At 44.4% G+C, this 19,750-nt stretch overlaps 2 protein-coding genes across 3 annotated transcripts; one reads left to right on the top strand and one right to left on the bottom strand.

Moving 5' to 3' along the window:
* The first annotated feature begins 561 nt into the window (after positions 1-561).
* Positions 562-6,915, top strand: LOC105702510 (contactin). Of its 2 annotated transcripts, none has more exons than XM_012430137.2 (8): positions 562-648; positions 1,071-1,894; positions 1,984-2,362; positions 2,455-2,557; positions 2,627-3,099; positions 3,211-3,489; positions 3,579-4,028; positions 4,127-6,915. In XM_012430137.2, the coding sequence occupies exons 2-8, from the start codon at positions 1,088-1,090 to the stop codon at positions 5,311-5,313; spliced, it is 3,678 nt and encodes a 1,225-aa protein (XP_012285560.1). In that variant the 5' UTR covers positions 562-648; positions 1,071-1,087; the 3' UTR covers positions 5,314-6,915. The 2 variants fall into 2 exon arrangements, with proteins under 2 accessions (XP_012285560.1, XP_012285561.1); XM_012430138.2 differs by lacking the exon at positions 562-648 and adding an exon at positions 859-938.
* A 70-nt stretch (positions 6,916-6,985) lies between these two features.
* Positions 6,986-16,185, bottom strand: LOC105702511 (sodium- and chloride-dependent GABA transporter 1). Its single transcript, XM_012430139.2, has 9 exons — positions 15,987-16,185; positions 10,979-11,187; positions 10,156-10,456; positions 9,884-10,067; positions 9,543-9,810; positions 9,069-9,443; positions 8,681-8,983; positions 8,439-8,606; positions 6,986-8,350 (listed from the first exon to the last, which is right to left on the bottom strand). The coding sequence occupies exons 2-9, from the start codon at positions 11,132-11,134 to the stop codon at positions 8,261-8,263; spliced, it is 1,845 nt and encodes a 614-aa protein (XP_012285562.1). The 5' UTR covers positions 11,135-11,187; positions 15,987-16,185; the 3' UTR covers positions 6,986-8,260.
* Between the last annotated feature and the right edge of the window lie 3,565 nt (positions 16,186-19,750).

Below are 19,750 nucleotides of genomic sequence, written 5' to 3' on the forward strand. Positions count from 1 at the left end.
AATAGATTCGCATGAGAAGTTTCGCATTGTCGGAAGACGCGTGGATGGTCAACGTTTGAATGACTTATATGAAACTGTCAGTTTCGCATGCGAAAGTTGATCCTATGAATTCGAGAATCGGGTCCCTGGCTGCAACCTGGCTCCCGGATTGGACGAAGCCGTGCTTTGTCGGGTCCCGGACCCGCCCGGGCCGCCGAGCATGCCTGTAAACAAATCTAGCGGTCTTGACTACTTGATCAGTCACTTTCTTCCAGACGATCCACGTAGACAGACCGTTAGATTTGTTTACAGGCGTGCTCGGTGCCCTGAGAGAGTCCGGGACCCTGCAAAACACGGCTTTGTCCAATCTGGGAGCGGGGTTGCAGTCATATTTAATATTTAATGTTACTCATTTCTCAGTTGGACCGCCACTGGAGGGTATCAGGTAGTTAGTGCTCGAGCCGCCCGCATTCTCCACAGAGGGCAGCACAGAACCCAATCACGCGACCCAGCCTGTGATCAATCTCCCAACTCATCTCTGCAACGGACGGCATCACGAAGGAATGGGTAGGGGCACGCACAGGCACGCAGGGGCACGCGGCTGTGTCAAGTTGGATGTGCACATTGTGCATTAATTGTATTAATAAACACGGATTCAAGTCGGGAACGGTGAGTTGAATGTAAAATAATTAATCGAACATTAGTAAGTGGTTTATTTTCCAAATCAAGGAACGGGTATGTGGAAAGTCAGAATAAGAAAACATAGTTTACCGAGTTAAAGTAGAATAATGCCACTCCCTGCCCCCTCTCATATAATCATGTCATTAATGCGGTATGACTAACGTACATTCTTGTAATTCTGCTGTATTTTAAAAGTAACGTCGATGTTTCATGAAATAGTTGGGCTTGATACAGCGGTAGGATATCTCCTAGTTTATATAAGGTTGAGTGATCAACAGGTTAGTTGATTAATAGTAGGTCGTTGAGAAGAGATCTGTATATTTTTTATTTGCCTCGGTAATTAGTGGTAGAGTCATGTACTTGGAGAATTAGTAAAAATATATATTAACGTCTGATATTTTTTTCTCTAGGGCTGGCCAATGAAAGGATGGCTGCTCTGTTCCTTTTAGCAGTCGGTTTAGCTGCAATCGTAACACCGAGCTCCACCCAAAATGTTTTTTACGGTGAGGCTGTGCACGAATGCCCTCTACATTGGCTTCAATTTCAAGAATCATGCTATCGATTTGTAAAGAGTCCAATAAGGATCAGGGAGGATGCACGCAAGAATTGTCAAGCGTATCAAAGCGATCTAGTTAGTATTAATTCTGTGGAAGAACATGGGTTTTTACTGTACCAATTGTTGTGGCAAGATCCTCAACATCGTAAGTGGTATACAGGGGCTCATCTTCAAGGAGGAGTATGGGTGAATGAACCAGATGACTCTCAGTTAACTAATATGGAAAATGCATTTCTTCCGGAACCGAATGATGGCGTAGTAGGAAGAGAATATTTGGCTTATGCATTTAGTGATGGATTGAAAAGATGGGGCTTGGAGAGAATAACGGGCCAAGATGAACTCGTGTACATCTGTGAAGCTCCTGTTTCCTTTTTACATAATTTAGTGGAGGATGACCGTACTTATGAATATGGAATTGAAATTGATAATCCTAATCGAATTCCACGAGGACCTTATTTTATTAAGCAGCCAGTGAGTAAAGTATTTGATGTCTCAAAAAGAAGGTCAACCAATGATATTTCTTTGAGTTGTCTTGCTGGAGGATATCCCACTCCCACTTACGAATGGTTCAAAGAAGACTATGAAAATGATAGATTAATCGCGACAAAGATAAATCCATTGTCAGATAATAGATATACAGTAAGTGGTGGTATGCTGATCATTTTTGAGCCAGAACAGGTAAGATTGTTTTTAATGCGTAATTTTAAAACTTGGTATCTATATAACACACCTAAAACAGATGATTGAATAAATTATTTTCTCTGCAGACTAAAGATCGTGGATCTTACCATTGCAAAGCAAGCAATAAATTTGGAACGATCATGTCTGAAAGTGTCCAATTATCCTTTGGATATATTCTGGAATTTAACTTAAAACGTTCGGAAGAACGTGGTGATCAACACTGGGGGAAGGCAGTGTACTGTGATCCACCTCAACATTTCCCAGGAGTTAAGTACTATTGGACGCGTGATTTCTTCCCCAATTTTGTAGAGGAAGACAAACGAGTATTTGTCTCTTATGATGGTGCTCTTTATTTCTCTGCACTGGAAATGATCGATCGAGGCAATTATTCTTGTAATGTTCAAAGTGTGGCTTCAGATACCGGTCGTAACGGCCCCTTCTTCCCCCTGAAAGTGGAAGCCCATTGTACGTACTATTTCCTTATTCCATCCTTTCAAATAATTTTATGTAATGTAATTTAATATTCATATTGTTTAAGAGTCATATTCACATTTCAGCATCCTTTCAACAATTGAAATTTCCCAACAACTTTCCCAAAGCATTTCCGGAAGCCCCAGTTGCCGGAGAAGAAGTCAGAATAGAATGCATTGCTTTTGGATAGTGAGTATTTTTTTTTTCACACATGTCATTGCTTTAAACCGTAACTAATACCGTAAATTTAAAAAATAGTCCTGTTCCATCTTATAACTGGACAAGAAGGGGTGCGCCATTGCCACGCAGTGCTATTGCTACAAATTACAACCGAATACTAATTATTCCACGAGTACAAGTCGAGGATCAGGGAGAATATGTCTGCAGAGCCCACAATGAACGTGTATCCATAGAAAATTCTGTTCAGTTAACTATACAAGCTGCCCCGAATTTCACTATTCCCCTTATCGACAAACACATGGATAACAAAGGAGAACTTACATGGACTTGCGAAGCTTTTGGAATACCTGATGTATCGTACAGTTGGTTCAGAAATGGAGAAGTGCTGGACATGTTCACTCTTCCACCGGAGGATAAAGATCGATACTTTATACGAGATAATGTGCTCACAATTAAGTACCTGGATCCAGAAAGGGATCAAGCTATGTACCAGTGCCGAGCTAGAAATCAATTGAAAACTACATATTCATCTGCTCAACTTAGAGTGTTGTGTAAGAATGAATTATCTTTTACTTCAAATCTTGAATTGCTACTTTACACATGTAGATGTCATTTTTTTGCATACTTTATTCGATGTATATTGATATGAATGTCTTATGTAGCATTGAAGCCATCTTTCAAGAAGCGCCCAATGGAACCTGAAACTTATGCAGCAGAAGGAGGTAACGTGACAATTGTGTGTAATCCTGAAGCTGCACCGAGGCCAAAGTTTGTTTGGAAGAAGGATGGAAATGTAATTGGTTCCGGTGGACGAAGAAGGATTCTTGAAACCGGTAGTCTCATAATTAGTCCTGTGTCCAGAAACGATGAAGGTACATATGTATGTACAGCTTCAAATCAGTATGGAAACGATGAGAGTCGAGGACGACTAATAGTATTACGTAAGTTGCACCTGAAATAACCCACATCTTAAATTGCCTTTGACACGCGTGATCATTAATTAAAACATTACTTACTATCATATTAATAGGTGGTCCCAGGTTTACTGAGTTCATGAATCCTCGAGTGGTGACAGCAGTGAACCAGAACCAGACACTGCGTTGCTATGCCGACACAGAAGAAATTTTGGACGTTGCATACATTTGGACCCACAATGGAATGGTGATCAGAGACAAAGATCTTACTGCAAATCCCAGGCTGCGAATCGAAGAAGGTGTCCTCGACATCATTAACGCAACATTTGCCGAGGCAGGAGACTACGAATGTATAATAAAGAGTGCAGTAGGCAAAATCTCGACCAAGACCACAGTAATCGTAGAAGGTCCTCCAGGTCCTCCGGGTGGAGTGCAAGTAGTCGATGTTGCCAAAACTTCTGTGACATTACGCTGGACCGATGGTGCCTTCAATGGCAGACCCATTATCATGTACAGTGTCAGCGCTAAAACGAATTGGAATCAAACCTGGTTCAACCTGACTGAAAGTGAGTTCAGAAAATTACACTAAATCCTTATCAATTACATTATTATTTATAGAAAAGTGAAAAATTTACCGTGTACGAAAACAATGTCTTCTTTCCAGACATCACTGCCATCGAGGTCGACAGGTACAACGACCGGAAAGAGGCTTTCTTAGAGAACGTCTTAAATCCATACACGACATACGAGTTTCGAATAGCAGCGTTCAACGTGCTGGGCTACGGCAATCCTTCGGCCCCGTCTCCTCAGTACAGCACACCTTCGGATAAACCTACAAAGGCCCCGTCCAACGTTGGAGGTGGTGGAGGCAAGATCGGAGACCTGACGATAACATGGAACCCTTTGAAGTCATCCGAGCAAAACGGCCCCGGCATACACTACAAGGTGTTCTACCGTCGAAAGAACGACGAGACCGAGTTCCAAACCGTGGTGCTGAAGGAGCATGGAAACGTAGGAATGTGCGTTGCGAACATTCAGCAGAAGTACTACTACACCGAGTACGAGGTCAAGGTCCAAGCGATCAACGACATAGGGTCAGGTCCTATCAGCGAGGTGGTGACCATCTTCAGCGCCGAGGACATGCCGCAAGTAGCGCCTCAGCAAGTCTCCGCTTTAGGCTACAACAGTACAGCTTTGAACGTCAGCTGGGCACCCATTCTGCAGACCAGAGAAAGAGTCCGCGGCAAACTTATAGGCCACAGGATCAAGTATTGGTTGGAGAAAGGCCGAGAGGAGGATGCCGTGTACTACTTGTCCCGCACGACTCGACCATGGTCTCTGGTCGTTGGTCTCCAACCTGACACCTATTATTACGTCAAGGTGATGGCTTACAACTCAGCAGGAGAGGGTCCGGAGAGCGAACGGTATCTCGAGAGGACGTATCGCAAAGCTCCACAGAAACCACCGTCCTCTGTTAACGTGTATGGAGTCAATCCCTCTACCGTCAGGGTGGTTTGGAGATACGTCCAGCCCAGTCAGGAGGAGGAACCACTGATTGGGTATAAGATAAGGGTTTGGGAGGTCGATCAAGATATGAGCACCGGGAATGATACGATCATCCCTGGGGGTTCTAAGCTGGAGGCTGATATTACGAATCTCAGTCCTGGCAAGGCGTATCATCTACGAGTACTGGCATTTAGCAATGGCGGGGATGGTCGGATGTCCAGCCCCGCTCATACTTTCCAAATGGGCGAAGCTGCCGCCTTTAGAAGCAGCGCTGGGGAGAGAATATTAAATGCTGCGCTAGGAATCAGCGCATTATTTTTATTGAGAGTTTTTAACTTCGCGTAGAACTAAGTTCTAAGGGCATCGAATCGATCACTTCACGACCGAGTCATCGCTTATTTCGGCTAGAATTTTATCCGGGTATCTGGCAGTCTTTGTCATCCTTTGATGCGAAGTTTTCTTCATACTCTCGGAATCCACATTTCACGAGTATTGCTGTACGCATCTGTACTATGATTGCGGTGGAATTTTGTATTTGAAAACCGGAACATCGCAATGGTCTACAATTTTACGATTACTCTCACCGCTAATTAGAAGCTATTTTTCGACCGAGTTTTTAATACCATAAAATGTTAGTATCTAACTTAGGGATAAAAGTAATTATAATTTAGAGAAGCAGATTAACTTGGAAGTATGATCTGACATGGAAAGATGCGTGGGTATCTATGAGCTGTTTAAAGAACTTCAATTTATTTTGCCTTCATTGATTTTTGCATATGGAAAACAGTGGCAATAACGCGAGGCAATGATGCCTTATATAAATGTATATAAATCAGGTTAATTAATGTATAGGTAATGAATGCAGGCCATACTCGGAGGCAGCTAACTCTGAACTACAGTTTTTACGGGAAATTTCGGAAACGTACGGACGTCTCCATGATGTTGCGAATCGCCGACATTGTTGCAATACGTTCGCAAGGATTTAGAGCGTACCGAAGTGTTCTTACCTTACCATTGTACGTGATGTAGATAAGAATATAGAGACAATGAATGTCTGCTTCGTTCAGAAATAAGCAAATTTTGGGCCGGTGCAGTTGTACAGTAGCAGTAAATACCGCATCTGTGTCAGTTGACTCACATGATACTCGACTTTAACCTGATGAAAAAGATGTCATTCGAAGCCGCTACGGTATTAATCACTCGCATGTCTAACATTCCATAACGATATTAATACCAGATCTGTATAAAGATTGATTCCTACATTTCCATCTGGCGACTGTGAAATTATACATTAGCAGAGATTATTCCTAACAGGGCCACGATATTTGACAATCGGATTTGTATATAAGTATTGGGATTTATTGAAAAGAAGAATTGTCGGTGCAACAAAGAAAGGCGTATTTTATACATTTCACGCGAGCCAGATGTATGTTAGGTTTCGTTAATGTTCGTAATCATATCAAAGATATTGGTCGTAATCTGGGTAAGATGCATCAGGCAGACCCAGTCATGATGCGCATTTTACATTTACTTAGAATGTAGCACGTACTATTTCGACTCGGCTTGTACGACTTGCTACCATTCAATAATCCATTGCTGTGTAGCATAACTTTCCGTCCACGTATGCCCAGGAAATCAGTTCGTTTCGGGGATCGTTAACTCTACGCACAGAGTTACGCGTTTTAGGGAACGTCAAGCCTTCCGAAAGGTGTTTAACAATAAGGTAACTGGTTCCGCAGCAAAATTACCTGGGTACTTTTGCGTAGCTCTAGAATATATTTCACATAGCTCTATCGTAAAATGACTGTGTATTGCGAAAGCGCTCTTTTTTTACGAACATTATTTCGAGTTCTTTTTTTACCAGACGTCGATATACTTCGTTTGTATGAGCATACACCACGTAAAAGTGAGGAAAGGCGAAATAAATTTTATACTACAGACCAAAAATATCCGACACTTATTCCGTCTTGCACGAAACCTAAACGTCCTACTAATTCGCAGTTAATGTAGCATGGTATAACTTTGGTAATTATTTATTTGATAATGTCAATAGATACATGCGGATGAGTCCTACCGGTAAATGCTATGCAGACGGAGATAACATAGAGTTTCGGTAAAATACAAAATGTATGAAATAAACAAGTTAAAAATAATTAAATATCGAAATAAATATTATAAATACAACGTAACAGCTTCACGATAACATCTCTCTTTAATGACTACGGATATGTGGTCTATGTATATATATATAGTATCTATAGTACTGACAGTAATGTCATTAATTACGAGAGTAGGCTTGATAACAGGAGTAGATAAATCTGAGGTATGATCGCCGCCTGACTTCTACGCTTTTGAAAGTGAACTCGTCGAACCGACCGTGACGACTGTTTGTACAATACTGAACATTCTTTTCACGTTTCCTAGTGAAATCCACAGTTTTGGAAGATCAAGGAAAAACAAAAAAGGGAAATTAAAAAGTCACGTAGAAGAAGGGGGTAAAGATGATGATCATGACGTTCTCGCGAGCTAGGATCGGTACCCCTCCAAGACCGAGGTGCACCGATCGTTGACCGGTTGCCGTTGACAAATGCACGAACGAACTACCATCGCCGTAAACGTTAATAAACTAGTGATTCTAATCTAACATAGTTAACGACTATTCGACTGCTTAAACCGCGGCTAGCGGTATGCGCATCTATCCACTGAACACCTTCGCATCTATTGTCTACTAGTCTCTGTTAAGGCTAGTAAGTATTCACGGAGGGCGAGGGCTCAGGGTCGCCAAGAAGTGTCATAAATAATCTAGGGACAACTATTGTACAGTACTAGGCTAGGTATATATGTACGTATACGACAGAACCCCGGGGAGGATACAATATGGTACACGCGTTCTTTGTACTGCGTTCCGAACATTCGTGTCACAAAACAGGACCGATCGCAAACACGGATCAGGCTCCATACGAAAATCTTGAAAGTGCGATCTGTGATCTCACTGGTCTCGCCGGTGATCGACTCGATTCTGTGGACCGTGATTATATATCATCAGGATCTCTGGAAGCCCTTGGGTAGACGCTTCACCGGCGTGCCACGTTTCGTCAGCGTGATACTGCGTTTCTTCCGATACATTTCTTTTTCAATTTTCTCGATAATTACATTGTACTCCTTGCGGCGCGACATATCGCGCGGCGCTAAGAGTTGGCGACCTGGTGTATATATTTTTGTTAACCGCGATCCAACGGCACGATCGCTTTTCAAATAGATTGGTTTACGATGGGCGGGTGCTCCTGTGACGTTAGAGGGGCGTCAATTCGAGGGCAGGTTGTCCCATCTTCGTTCGCAAACTCGGGACGTCGTCCTCTATTCGAACGAGGAGCTTGTATTTCTGCGGGGAGGAGAAACGAAACGTTAACTTGTTACCGTAGGTTGACTAATTGAATTATTCCTTAATTATTTTTAAATAATTCTCTTACCGTTTCTCTGTCTCCCGGAGTAGTCATCCAAGCGTAGACCATGTACCCAGGTATACAGAGCATCGAAGACAAGGCCGTGAACCACCCCAAGACGTGGGACCACCATGGGTACTCGTAATCCAGGTACTTGATTGGCGTCCATTGGACCAAATTAAAGATGAAGACTCCCTAATTAACGTATTATGCTTTAATCACGGCGATCTACACCTTGTGTAAATTTTCTAATTTTTCTAGGGACTCACGATGCAGATCATCGGCGTTGTCACCGTCCAGCAGAACTTCCACCACATGAGGGGATAGTAGCCGATCATGTCTCGGAGGGCGTCATAGAATCGATTCACGCCAAAGGCCCAGCTGATGGAGATACACTCGAAGAATATGAGGAACAGAAGACAAAATCCCGACACCGCGTACGAATCCAGGATCTGGAAGACGTACATCCCGCCCTGGGAGATGCAGGACATTCCTATCAGATAGGACAGCACGCAAACGAAGGCGATGAAGATCTCCTTGCGACGACGCAGCTGGTGCGGCCACTCGTCCACCTGAGGCACATTTTGGCGGGAAGAATTTATAGTAATCGTTTAAACAAATATTTGCAACTTTTTATATGAGGGATAGTTAGCTCACCATGGCTGTGATAAATCCTTCCATTGTGCAGAACTGTGAATCCAAACCTATGAGCAGAAGCATGAAGAAGAAAAGGCAGGACCAGAGAGGCGCCCCAGGAAGCTGTAGGACGGCGGAAGGATACGCCAGGAACGCTAAGCCTGGACCGGAAGCTGCGACCTCAGCCACGGGTTTTTGTTGCTCGTGAGCCATGAAGCCGACGACGGAAAATATAACAAATCCTGCGAACATGCTGGTCGATGAATTCACCGAGCACACTATTAGGGCATCCTTGTAAACGTTGTTGGTGAACTTGTTGTAGCTGCCAAGGGCTACCAAGGTTCCCAAACCCAAGCCATAGGAGAAGAAGATCTGCGTAACTGCGTCTATCCAAACCTGCGGAGGAAATTTACATAATGCTTCGTTAATAAGAGCGATCTGGAGAATCATATGTATCGATGGTGTTAAGCGGAAGTAGCCGATTCAATGAATTACCTCCGACTCTTTCAGCTTGGAGAGATTAGGACTGATGTAGAATCGAATCCCCTCCATGGCTCCGGGAAGGGTGATGCCACGAATCAGGAGAATAGTGAGGAGAACGTAAGGGAAGAGAGATGTGAAGTAGACAACCTTGCCAGTCCATTTGACACCCTTCCAGATGCAAAAGTAGCACAAAATCCAGACCAACAGAAGAGTACCCGCTAGCTCCCATCGGATATTCCCTACGTACTCGATGCCCACGCTGATCTGCAGTGCTCGTCGCCTGAGAGAACAAACGTCTAAACTATTACCACGGCTTACGGTAAGGAAATCAATTCTTGAAAATGATCACTGACTCCCAGAACTCCTTCACCGGATCCGTGAGATCCGCGATGGAGACGTTGACTTGATTCACGGAGCACATCTTCACTATACTATGATTTCTGGTCATTTGTTCCCAGCAAAGAAGTTCGCTCCTGTCGTAAGGATTCACGCAGTTCTTCGTGTTCCAGTAATTGTTGCAGCTGCCCCAGGGGAGTTCTGTGAATGGTAAAAAAAGAAACCAATAAACGCGCACGGAAATAATATTTTGCTAAACCGACGGGTCTACAAGAGCCAGTTTACAAACCACTGCGCATCGACATGAAGAAGTAGAAAATGGCCCAGGCAAGGATAACGATGTAATACACGTTCATCCAGCAGGACATCACGGCCGCGGCGTAGCCGATGCCCTTGAAAAGGGGGGCGATCTTGAAGACACCGAGGCCTCCCACCGTCAGCATCTGTCCTAGTGCCAGCTCCATGAAGAACATGGGTATCCCGGCGAGGACCAAGGTGAGGAAGTACGGGATCAGGAAGGCTCCTCCTCCGTTTTTGTAGCATAGGTATGGAAATCGCCAGACGTTGCCCAAACCGATGGCCAGACCCACCTAACGACGGCGTTCAATGTTCATCATCACCAAATCATTTTCTCAAGATAGAGCCTCATTTTATACTACAATCTTTTCCATCATGGTCGTAAAGTTCAAGGTTCTCCACGGCTCCTCTCGTGGTCTCCGAAGGGGAGCCACAACAATTAATCTTAAGGTGACGTGAAAGTGGCGTCAAAGAGGTCTCGTTTATGAAACTTTTCTCCGAAGTGGATATATCGAATCGTTTGAAGCTTGACAATGTGGAGGCTATAAGGAAGGTCCTGACACCCATCAAATTTCAACTTTTTTCAAATTTGTTTATGAACGTATTAAAAATGTGTTATCAAAAATGAAATTATATGAGGGTCAAGACCTTCCTTATAGCCTCTATGTGCATATTGTAATGTTTGGTACGATTCGGTACACTCGGTTTGGGGAGAAGCTTCATGAACAATTGACCTTTCGGATGCCACTTTTACATCCCCTTAATAAATGTTCGATCGGAAAGGACCTTAAAGGAATCGGAAAACTGGGAATTACCACGCTGAGGATGAAGTCGAGTTTGGTGCTCCATGTTCCTCGCTCCGGAAGGGGTTTGTTCTTGGACGAGGAGCAGGTGAGCTCCAAGGTTGCCCTGGCCTCTTCCGCGCTGGTGACGTCCGCCACCCCCGGGTCTCGCGAGGCCTCTTCCGTCATCCTTCGCCGACTTCCGGTCTCCTCTCCTCCAGAGTCTCTTCAATTTCGTCCTCCTGCAATCGGAACATGATCGGTCATTCATAGATTCAATGCTCTTTTAACGAATTACAACGATCTGAAAGAGCCTAGTAGCTGGCGTTACATGTTCTCGTTGTTTCCAGAAATTGTTGGAAAAAAGAAAAAGAAATCTGAAACCTTGACATCGCTCAAAGATGGTCACCGGGAAATGCAATAAATGATTTAATGAAATTCCGCTGGTAAAAAGAAAGGCGATAAGTGATTCAATTTCCTAATCGTAATTTCATTGCGTAAATATATAGGAGTATCCAAAAATCGGCTCGCTGATATTTTCGTCTTTCGCATAAACTCTGAGACGGGGAAGAGTCCGTGGGGCTTCTCGAGGAGCACATTGTTGTCAATCGCAAAACGCTTCGACCGAGTTCCAGTTTGAAGTAAAGAGTCCAGGATGCAGGAAGCCCCGGGATGCGTTCCGTTCGGGAGAAAATCTGCGGAAAGCGATTACACCGATCGCTGGAAGACAATGGCCTGGGCGGAGACTTCCGGGATCGATCGTGGATAGAACGAGAGCTTAATCTGACCGTTCTATTTAACCGGGGAACCCTCCTCTTATTGGATAATGAGGCGTGCGGTCACTTTGCATCTCCATCTCTCGTGCCGACTCCGACTTGGAGTCAATTCTTGCCGAGCGTCTTCGAAATGAAACGTCCATTCGATAAAGCGTACGAATGACGAATATCGCTCCGATTTAAATCCGATCGGCGAGAAGATGGCGTCTTGGTCGGAAGACTTCCGGAATTGATCGGGGATGGAACGGGGGCTTAATACGCCCACCGTAGTTAACTAGGGATCCCTCCTCTCATTGGATAATGAGGCGTGTGGTCACTTTGCTTCTCGATCTTCCATGCCGAGTTCGCCGTGGAACGAACTCTGACTGCCTCCGAAGTTAAAGGTTGTTCCGAGGAAGGCATAAATCATTATAAGAGTAATTAACGTACTCATAGGGTATGTGGTACGAGATTAGCTTTAAATAGTCACCCCGGGTACGGGATACCCGAGCCATGTTACTGTGGTACAACATTTCGTATTTTGAAATACCGAGAGAGGGAAAGCTTGCAGCTTGTAAGATAGTTAAAACGTTGAGTGCACGTAAGTCATCGGTGACTCTTTACTCCACACACGCACGCACACACACTCACATTCTTCGACTGACATTTTCAAGGCTAAAGAAAGATTTTTGGGTGCACTAAACCAAGACCCGCAGGGAACCGAATGAATATAAACGTAAAAGATTTCTAAAATGTTTGTATTACTTTGTCGTAACCTAAACAGAACCCCGATTTCGATTAAATCTTATCGAGCGAACCAAACGATAAACAAGACAAAACAAACTTGACGCATAACGTGTTGAATGAATGTTCATAAGCATTTCGTTCTAAACGTAAATATCTTCTACTACGATAAGAAACAATGGCCCTAATATGTTTACACACCTGCTTCGAGTGAGTTTGAATTTGTTAGTAGTGTTTGTCGCATTACTATACCACAGTGCCAGCGCACTTCTAAGCAGCGCGCATGACCTGACCGGGATTTCCTTATAAATTCGCGAGGCACTCAACGTGTTAAAGATAGTAAAATTTGAATTTTTTAATTTGAAACCAACGAGTAAGAGTCGCGGCAACCACGACTGGACGAGATGGTGTAACGATAGAGGACTAAGGGATGCTTTCCTTCGTTGAAGGAGGAAGTGCCAGTTGTAAGGAAATTTTCTCGTAGGGAAGGTGAAGAGTAATTCTCGAAGGGAAGGAACTGTTCGGCAGTGGTTCGGAGGGGTGAGGGGCGTTCCACTGTTCCGAGTCGTTCCGACGCCAAGAGCGTTAAATACGCATGTCCGGCAGGGGGCCCGCGTAATAAATATGACGATCCCCGCTTCTTCCCCGCGGCCCATCCATCGGCTCCCTCTTCCTCTTCCACGCTCATAAAAAACAGCTATATTATAATTAGCCGAGGATGTAGCATGCCGCGTGTAAAGCGGCCCGATTGGCCGACTTTCCGCCGCGCGTCTGCGCGAGCTTCCGATTTTTCCAAGGCAAGACCAAATGACCAAAGTGCGAGGACGAGCCTTGAACCGCCATCGGGTCGCGATGGAAACGGAACCGCATTCTCTCCCAGATTATCCAAATTACAGAAAATCAGACCTTGACTGACTTAACTGCAAATATCGCAACAAATGGAAATGAATATCCCATAGGATTGTCGGAAGTCTCGTAAACATTCATCAATTACGTTGTTATTATTATATCGAACATCCAAGTTAACAATATGTGAGGATGCATCTTCAACCGGTACTGAGTCACGATGCAAATGGAACCGCGTTTTCTCCCAGATTATCCAAATTACAAAAAATTAAATCTTAACTGACTTAACTGGAAATATCACAACAAATGGAAATGAATATCCTGTAGGATTGTCGGAAGATCCCGTAAACATTCATCGATTACGTTGTTATTATTATACCGCATTCTCTCCCAGATTATCCAAATTACAGAAAATCAAACCTTAACTGACTTAACTGCAAATATCACAACAAATGGAAATGAATATCCTGTAGGATTGTCGGAAGATCCCGTAAACATTCATCGATTACGTTGTTATTATTATATCGAACATCCAAACTACCAAAGTGTGAGGATGAGCCTTGAACCGCCATCGGGTCGTGACGGAAACGGAACCGCGTTCTCTCCCAGTTTAACCAAATTACAGAAAATTGAACCTTGACTGACTTAACTGCAAATATCGCAACAAATGGAAATGAATATCCTGTAGGATTGTCGGGAGATCCCATAAACTTTCATCGATTACATTATTATATCGAACATCCGAACTACCAAAGTGCGAGGACGAGCCTTGAACCGCCATCGGTTCGCGACGGAAACGGAACCGCATTCTCTCCCAGATTATCCAAATTACAGAAAATCAGACCTAAATTGACTTAACTGCAAATATCACAATAAATGAAAATGAATATCCTGTAGGATTGTCAGAAGATCCCGTAAAGATTCATCGATTACTTTGTTATTATTATATCGAACATCCAAACTACCAAAGTGTGAGGATGAGCCTTGAACCGCCATCGGGTCGCGACGGAAACGGAACCGCATTCTCTCCCAGATTATCCAAATTACAGAAAATCATGAATATCCTGCAGAATTCTCAGATTCTATAACCGTTAATCGATTATGTTATTACTACATTGAGTATCGGTTGAGGCGCAAGGAATAGCAACTTCGCGTCTGGTTTATACCTCCAACCTGATCCTGCCTTAACCCTAACTTAACTATTCGCTATAAGGAATTCATGGAGAGTGTTTGTGCTTTTCTTATCTTGACACTTGCCTTTAGCATTAATACTCCATATGAATTACTTGCAGTCAATTAAGACAGGTTTAAGGTAGGTTTAAGATGGAAGCATAAACCAAGCATAATAGTGAACAATTAAGTTAAAGTTAAGTTAGGATTAGGACGGAAGCATGAACCAAGCTTTAAAGAGCACCCAGGGGATCCACAGGTCGCGGACAAGCGCGTTCTCTGATTGGCGGACGCCTCGACCAATCGGAAGCGAGCGCGCCAATGCCATGTGCCAAGTCACGTGGTTTGGCGGTGTCAGGGTGATTTTTGAAATCGTTAGAAAAGCGCGGCTCCATGTTGAGATTCCATGAAACTGGGGAAATCTTGGGTGGAAAAATTGAGAGAGAAGAAAAGTCGACTACCCCAAATATGGGGGAGATCATCGAGTGGAGGGTTGGCGAAGAGATTTGGAGCCATCCAGTTCCCCTCCTGCGCGTCGAATCAGAAATTCGTCACGAGCCATATATCACTCCAAGAGGAGAGGAGCGTATGATCCACTCTAATCTTACGCAGGTATTGATTTCATCCTTGAGTCAAGGGAAGAAAGAACCTTATGGGAAAACCTTCGATCTTATCGGCCACCCTACTTGCCCATCGAACCCCAACCCGTTACGGGGCTTCCTATAGGTGTAGGGCGATAGGCCTAGACCTTCTTGAGCCCGCGGAATTAGGGATTTGTCATGGACCATTTATCACCCCAATCCGCTGGAGTGTAATTCAATCAGGGACGAATTACCCAATAGGTGCAGCGCACGTGCCAGGGGTTCAAGCTCGAGAGCAATCCACCCCGAGTATCCCCCTTTCTTCAAATAATTATAAACAAAGGAATAAAACGCTACAGAATTTCCAGAGTCCCTTTTATCGTTTGCCATGCTTTAACCCACGAGTTTCCAGGTTTTTCGCGTCAATCGAACTCTGATCGTGCTCGAATTTGCAACAGCAGTTTGAGAAGAAACCTCTAAAAAGGATACTGCGACCACGCATTGTCTATCTCCATCCTACCCGGCATTAATTTGCATTAATTATTAATAATTACGTCTCCATCGTCCTCCGCAATCTGGAATTTATCGGGTCCGTACCCAATAAATCGCATGCCTCCATCGCATTAATAAATACGCAGATTCGATTCCAAACGTCTGAATCGACCCTTAAATTCGGATTTACCGTGTTCGGACCCGATAAATCCCAAATTTCAAGTACGATGGAGACGTAGTCAATGCGATGCGGACATGCGATTTATTTGATCCGGGGCCAATAAATCCCAGATTGAGGAGCGCGATGGAGTCCGTGAACTTCGTCGATTTACGTAAAAATGCGAAGAATATGTTGGCACAAGATTTACTCCTCGGGGGTTAGTTCGGCGTGGTCGGCGACGGAACCAAGATGGCGGGTCGGGGACGCGCGAAGAGCGCGGGAAAAATACGAACCTGCGGCTGCTGGCCTGGAAGCTGGGTCGCGCTCGCGAGGTGGTCGCGAGGTGCTCCCGGGTGAGCTCGACACACGTGCCCGGCCGGTCGCCCCGGACGGAAGTCCACCTCCTCTGGGAGGAGGCGGGGGCGGCTGAGCGGGTGGCTGAGGGGAACGCGAAAGGCCCTCGGCTCGAACCGGTCACCGGGGAACGAGGTAAACGTGCGAGCCGGCGGCGAGCTCGCGAGGAACTGAAACCGGGAGCTACCGGAGGGCTGCCCTGGACCGGAGCGTCGCTCCGTGCTGCGGAGGACGTCCCCCTTGGCGGCGACCCCCTCCACGAGAACGGCACCCTCGCTTGCGCGGCCGGCCTACCCCGCGTCCACGAGCGAGTGTGGGCCGTCTGCGCGAGGCGCGACGGTGCCTCGCGGTCTGGTGGGGGCCCCGGCCCGCGACGGTATATCATCATCAAAGTTGACACCACTGCGCAGCCCTATGCCCGCGATTCCCGATCCGGGAGCGAACGCAAGGCTCTCTGTCCTGATACTCGGCGAGAATGGAATGACGCTCTTTTTAGCGGCGACTCGCGATTTCCGTGGACTTTGCGAAGTCCACGGAAGAATGCAGATCCGCCCTAAGGGAGAAAACCACTCTCGCGATCTTAAGAGGATGTTAAAGTGGCGTCCGAAAGGTTAATCGTTCATGAAACTTTTCTATAGACTGGGTGCACCGAATCGTTTCAGATGTTACAACGTAAATATGGAGACTGTAAGGAAGGTCCTGACAGCCATAACATTTCATTTTTTGGACAACATTTTTTAATATATCTATAAACAAATTTCTAAAGAGAATTGGAATTTTGTGGGTCTCAGGATCTTCCGTATAGCCTCCGTATTCACGTTGTCAAGTTTGAAAGGATTCGGTATACCCTGTTCGGAGAAATGTTTTATGCACGAGACCTCTTCGACATTTTCACATCACCTTAACCTCAGCATCTCAATTTCTTTTTCAAGCTACTTTATATAAATTCGTATAATTTATGACGTTTATAATTGTACAATTTATGTACATTGTTATTCGTCACAACGTTGATGGATGTACAATTTATAAAGAGGTACTTGGTTGCGAAGGAATGTTAATGATTTTATGACGGGTTAAATAAAACTGATTTTGTTAATCATGGATTATTCGTTACCGAAGTCGCGAGGTTTCGTTACTTAACGACTCGATCTTTGAATAAAAAGTAAAAAATCGAAAAATTAGTAGAAAGGTCGAGTCAGAGCCTTCTAGCCGGGCTTTGATTTTGTCGATTTTGTTCACAGTCACGTGTCCAAAATGTGAATGTACACAAGGGCGGCAAAATATTCAGAACCGGATCTCGTAAGATGGACGCTTTAAGCGATGGCGGCCATCTTGGAATCGAGGGGTAGAAGCTTCCCGGAAGTCCTAGGAATTTAAAAACGAATCTTAAGACAAGAATTAGAGGAACTGCGAGAATAACTCAAGAATCGCTATCAGGAATTGAAAAGCATAATAACGAGAGATTCGCTTATCATACATAGTCGATCGATTACATCACTGAAGTGGTCCCGAAGCTCCGATTGATCCGAATTTGTCAGTCTCCGCTACAATACCATCATAAGGGTATTTGCGGTGGTATGTAAGTACGCGAATTCCAATGGACGGAGGTCAAGTGAATAGGAATCCATTTGACATCTATGCAAGTGCTGCGATCGTACTAAATATCCCCCTCGTGAACCAAACTGCAGAGAAAATATACATATACGTTGCACTTCTAAATGCATGAAGGACTCTGAAATGAAACAGTTTACCCCAAGCATAAAATAATACTAACGATGCAAAATGACTAGGTAAGTAGCTAAACTAATTGCTAGGAAATCGCGGTACATCTTAATGTTGCAGAATTAATCGGAGCTAACCGCTAGAATGATATAAATGTAAAGATAAAATGATGAAAACGGCTCGTTTCATGACTTTTTAACCGACACATCCCGTGAACCCAGAGGTCCTTCGGCTCTACAGGTTCCGAACGTTTCTGATGAACGAGATAGTAATAAAGTAGGTGAGCAAGACTAGGAAGCTGGTATATCCGGAGGGTTCACGTGACACCGATCTGCCCCCGCATCCGTTCTGAGCGTACAGTCTATCGTATAGGTTATAGGAGTTGGGGCAAGCTCGACCCATTCGGGCAAGGCTTTTTACGGCAAGAACGGCCACGCCGCCACTCGTGGCAATCGATGTAGCAAAACATTCATTCCGGATGTAACGGACGCCAAAGAATTGCCGCTGCGAAAGAATGACAAAATATAGGAAATTTTAATAATCCACGATGAAGAAATTTGGCTGAATCGAGGAATTATACAAGGCAGAATTTATTGGCCAGCGATTAACTGGGTATTGTTTTCGCTCGTCATTAATATTGCTTTATTTATGTTGAGCGACCACGACGACGTGTCTTCTGCTTGTCTGTAATCGTGTCCACGGACTATACTCACCCAGAAACGAACATGTTGGAGGGGAGCATCCCAAATGACAAGAGGATGTGCGAGAAGTGGCGCGGGAACTGCGTTAATCATCATCTTGTAATTCAGGTATTTTTTCGGACAATGGATCCCTGATTAATTTTTTATATCGGTAACGCAACGAGGCTACCGTTCAGAAAGGATTTCCCTTATATTACATTGCAATCGCCATTCAGTGATCGGCCAAAAGTTGACGAATTGTGAGTTAAATCACGAAATTGACCTGGTTTTATGTCGCTATGAAAAATTCTCGGCACTGCCGTGTCTCGAATTTTGTCGGTTCCATTTATTTTATGATATTACATGTTACTTCCAATGTAGACAATGACCTTAACAAGCCATTGAAGCAACCGGATCTAATTATGATCAATGTTGAAAATTGTCGGCTATTTAAAACAGTTTTATAAAGAACTATCGAAAGTAATTGACTCCAGTATGTTCTAGTTTGTAAATACGACACGCAAAAGTTGCCTCGGCCTTAACTAAAGGTACGGAATAATTTCGCTTCAGCTATTTTGAGAATAATCATTGCAGGATATAAAGGTTCTAAGAATAACCTGCAAGTGATAGATGTTAAACTACATTTTTATACGGGAAATCCGTATAATTAAAACGAAAGAAATGTGCGTAATTATGGCCGAAGTTGTCGCTCATTCAAAAATCGTTCGCTAGAGAGGTATCGATATGTATCGATGCATTCAATTCGAGAGCCGTCTGCTGGACGCATGCGCCGATGCATACATGACTCCAATATACTCCTGTGTGACAAATATTGATGTAAATAGTTATTCCTTATTTTGAAACATGTATGGTAGGTTATAATGTCTCTAAAGATTGTTCCATTCTTTGTCATTTCGTTGTCGATAAACGAGCAAAGTGGATCTTCCCAATCAGAGAAGAGTTGGGAGATTCCTCACGGGCTGGGTCGCGCGATCGCGTTCTGTGCTGCCCTCGGTGGAGAATGCGGGCGACTTGCGCACTTGCCACCAGATACCCGCCAGTGGCGGCCCAACTCAGGGATCCTCCTCGTTTCTGCTCCCAACTCTCTGCTCTCTGCATTGCGACCCCTGGCCGCGACCCAACTCTCGCAATTGTACATACTAGTACCCACCAGAAATATGTTGCGCCGCCACTGAGAGGTAACAGGTGGCAAGTGTGTTAGCCGTCCGCATCCTCCACCGTAAAGTAGCACAGGACGCGATCGTGCGCAGAGATGAGTTGGGAGATTGCTCACGGGCAGG

This window comes from Orussus abietinus, unplaced genomic scaffold (assembly GCF_000612105.2).
Source record: "Orussus abietinus isolate OABI.00-Male unplaced genomic scaffold, Oabi_2.0 scaffold174, whole genome shotgun sequence".
NCBI lineage: Eukaryota > Metazoa > Arthropoda > Insecta > Hymenoptera > Orussidae > Orussus > Orussus abietinus.

What these genes read in the sequence shown, in the direction of transcription:
- LOC105702510 (XM_012430137.2), top strand. Translation starts at nt 1,088, where the DNA reads ATGGCTGCTCTGTTCCTTTTAGCAGTCGGTTTAGCTGCAATCGTAACA. An exon ending in CCTGAAAGTGGAAGCCCATT is followed by an intron (nt 2,363 to 2,454) that starts GTACGTACTATT and finishes TTCACATTTCAG; the next exon opens with CATCCTTTCAACAATTGAAA. An exon ending in CTGGTTCAACCTGACTGAAA is followed by an intron (nt 4,029 to 4,126) that starts GTGAGTTCAGAA and finishes TCTTCTTTCCAG; the next exon opens with ACATCACTGCCATCGAGGTC.
- LOC105702511 (XM_012430139.2), bottom strand. Translation starts at nt 11,134, where the DNA reads ATGACGGAAGAGGCCTCGCGAGACCCGGGGGTGGCGGACGTCACCAGC. An exon ending in CAACGCCGATGATCTGCATC is followed by an intron (nt 8,607 to 8,680) that starts GTGAGTCCCTAG and finishes TACGTTAATTAG; the next exon opens with GGAGTCTTCATCTTTAATTT. An exon ending in CTCCGGGAGACAGAGAAACG is followed by an intron (nt 8,351 to 8,438) that starts GTAAGAGAATTA and finishes TCCTCCCCGCAG; the next exon opens with AAATACAAGCTCCTCGTTCG.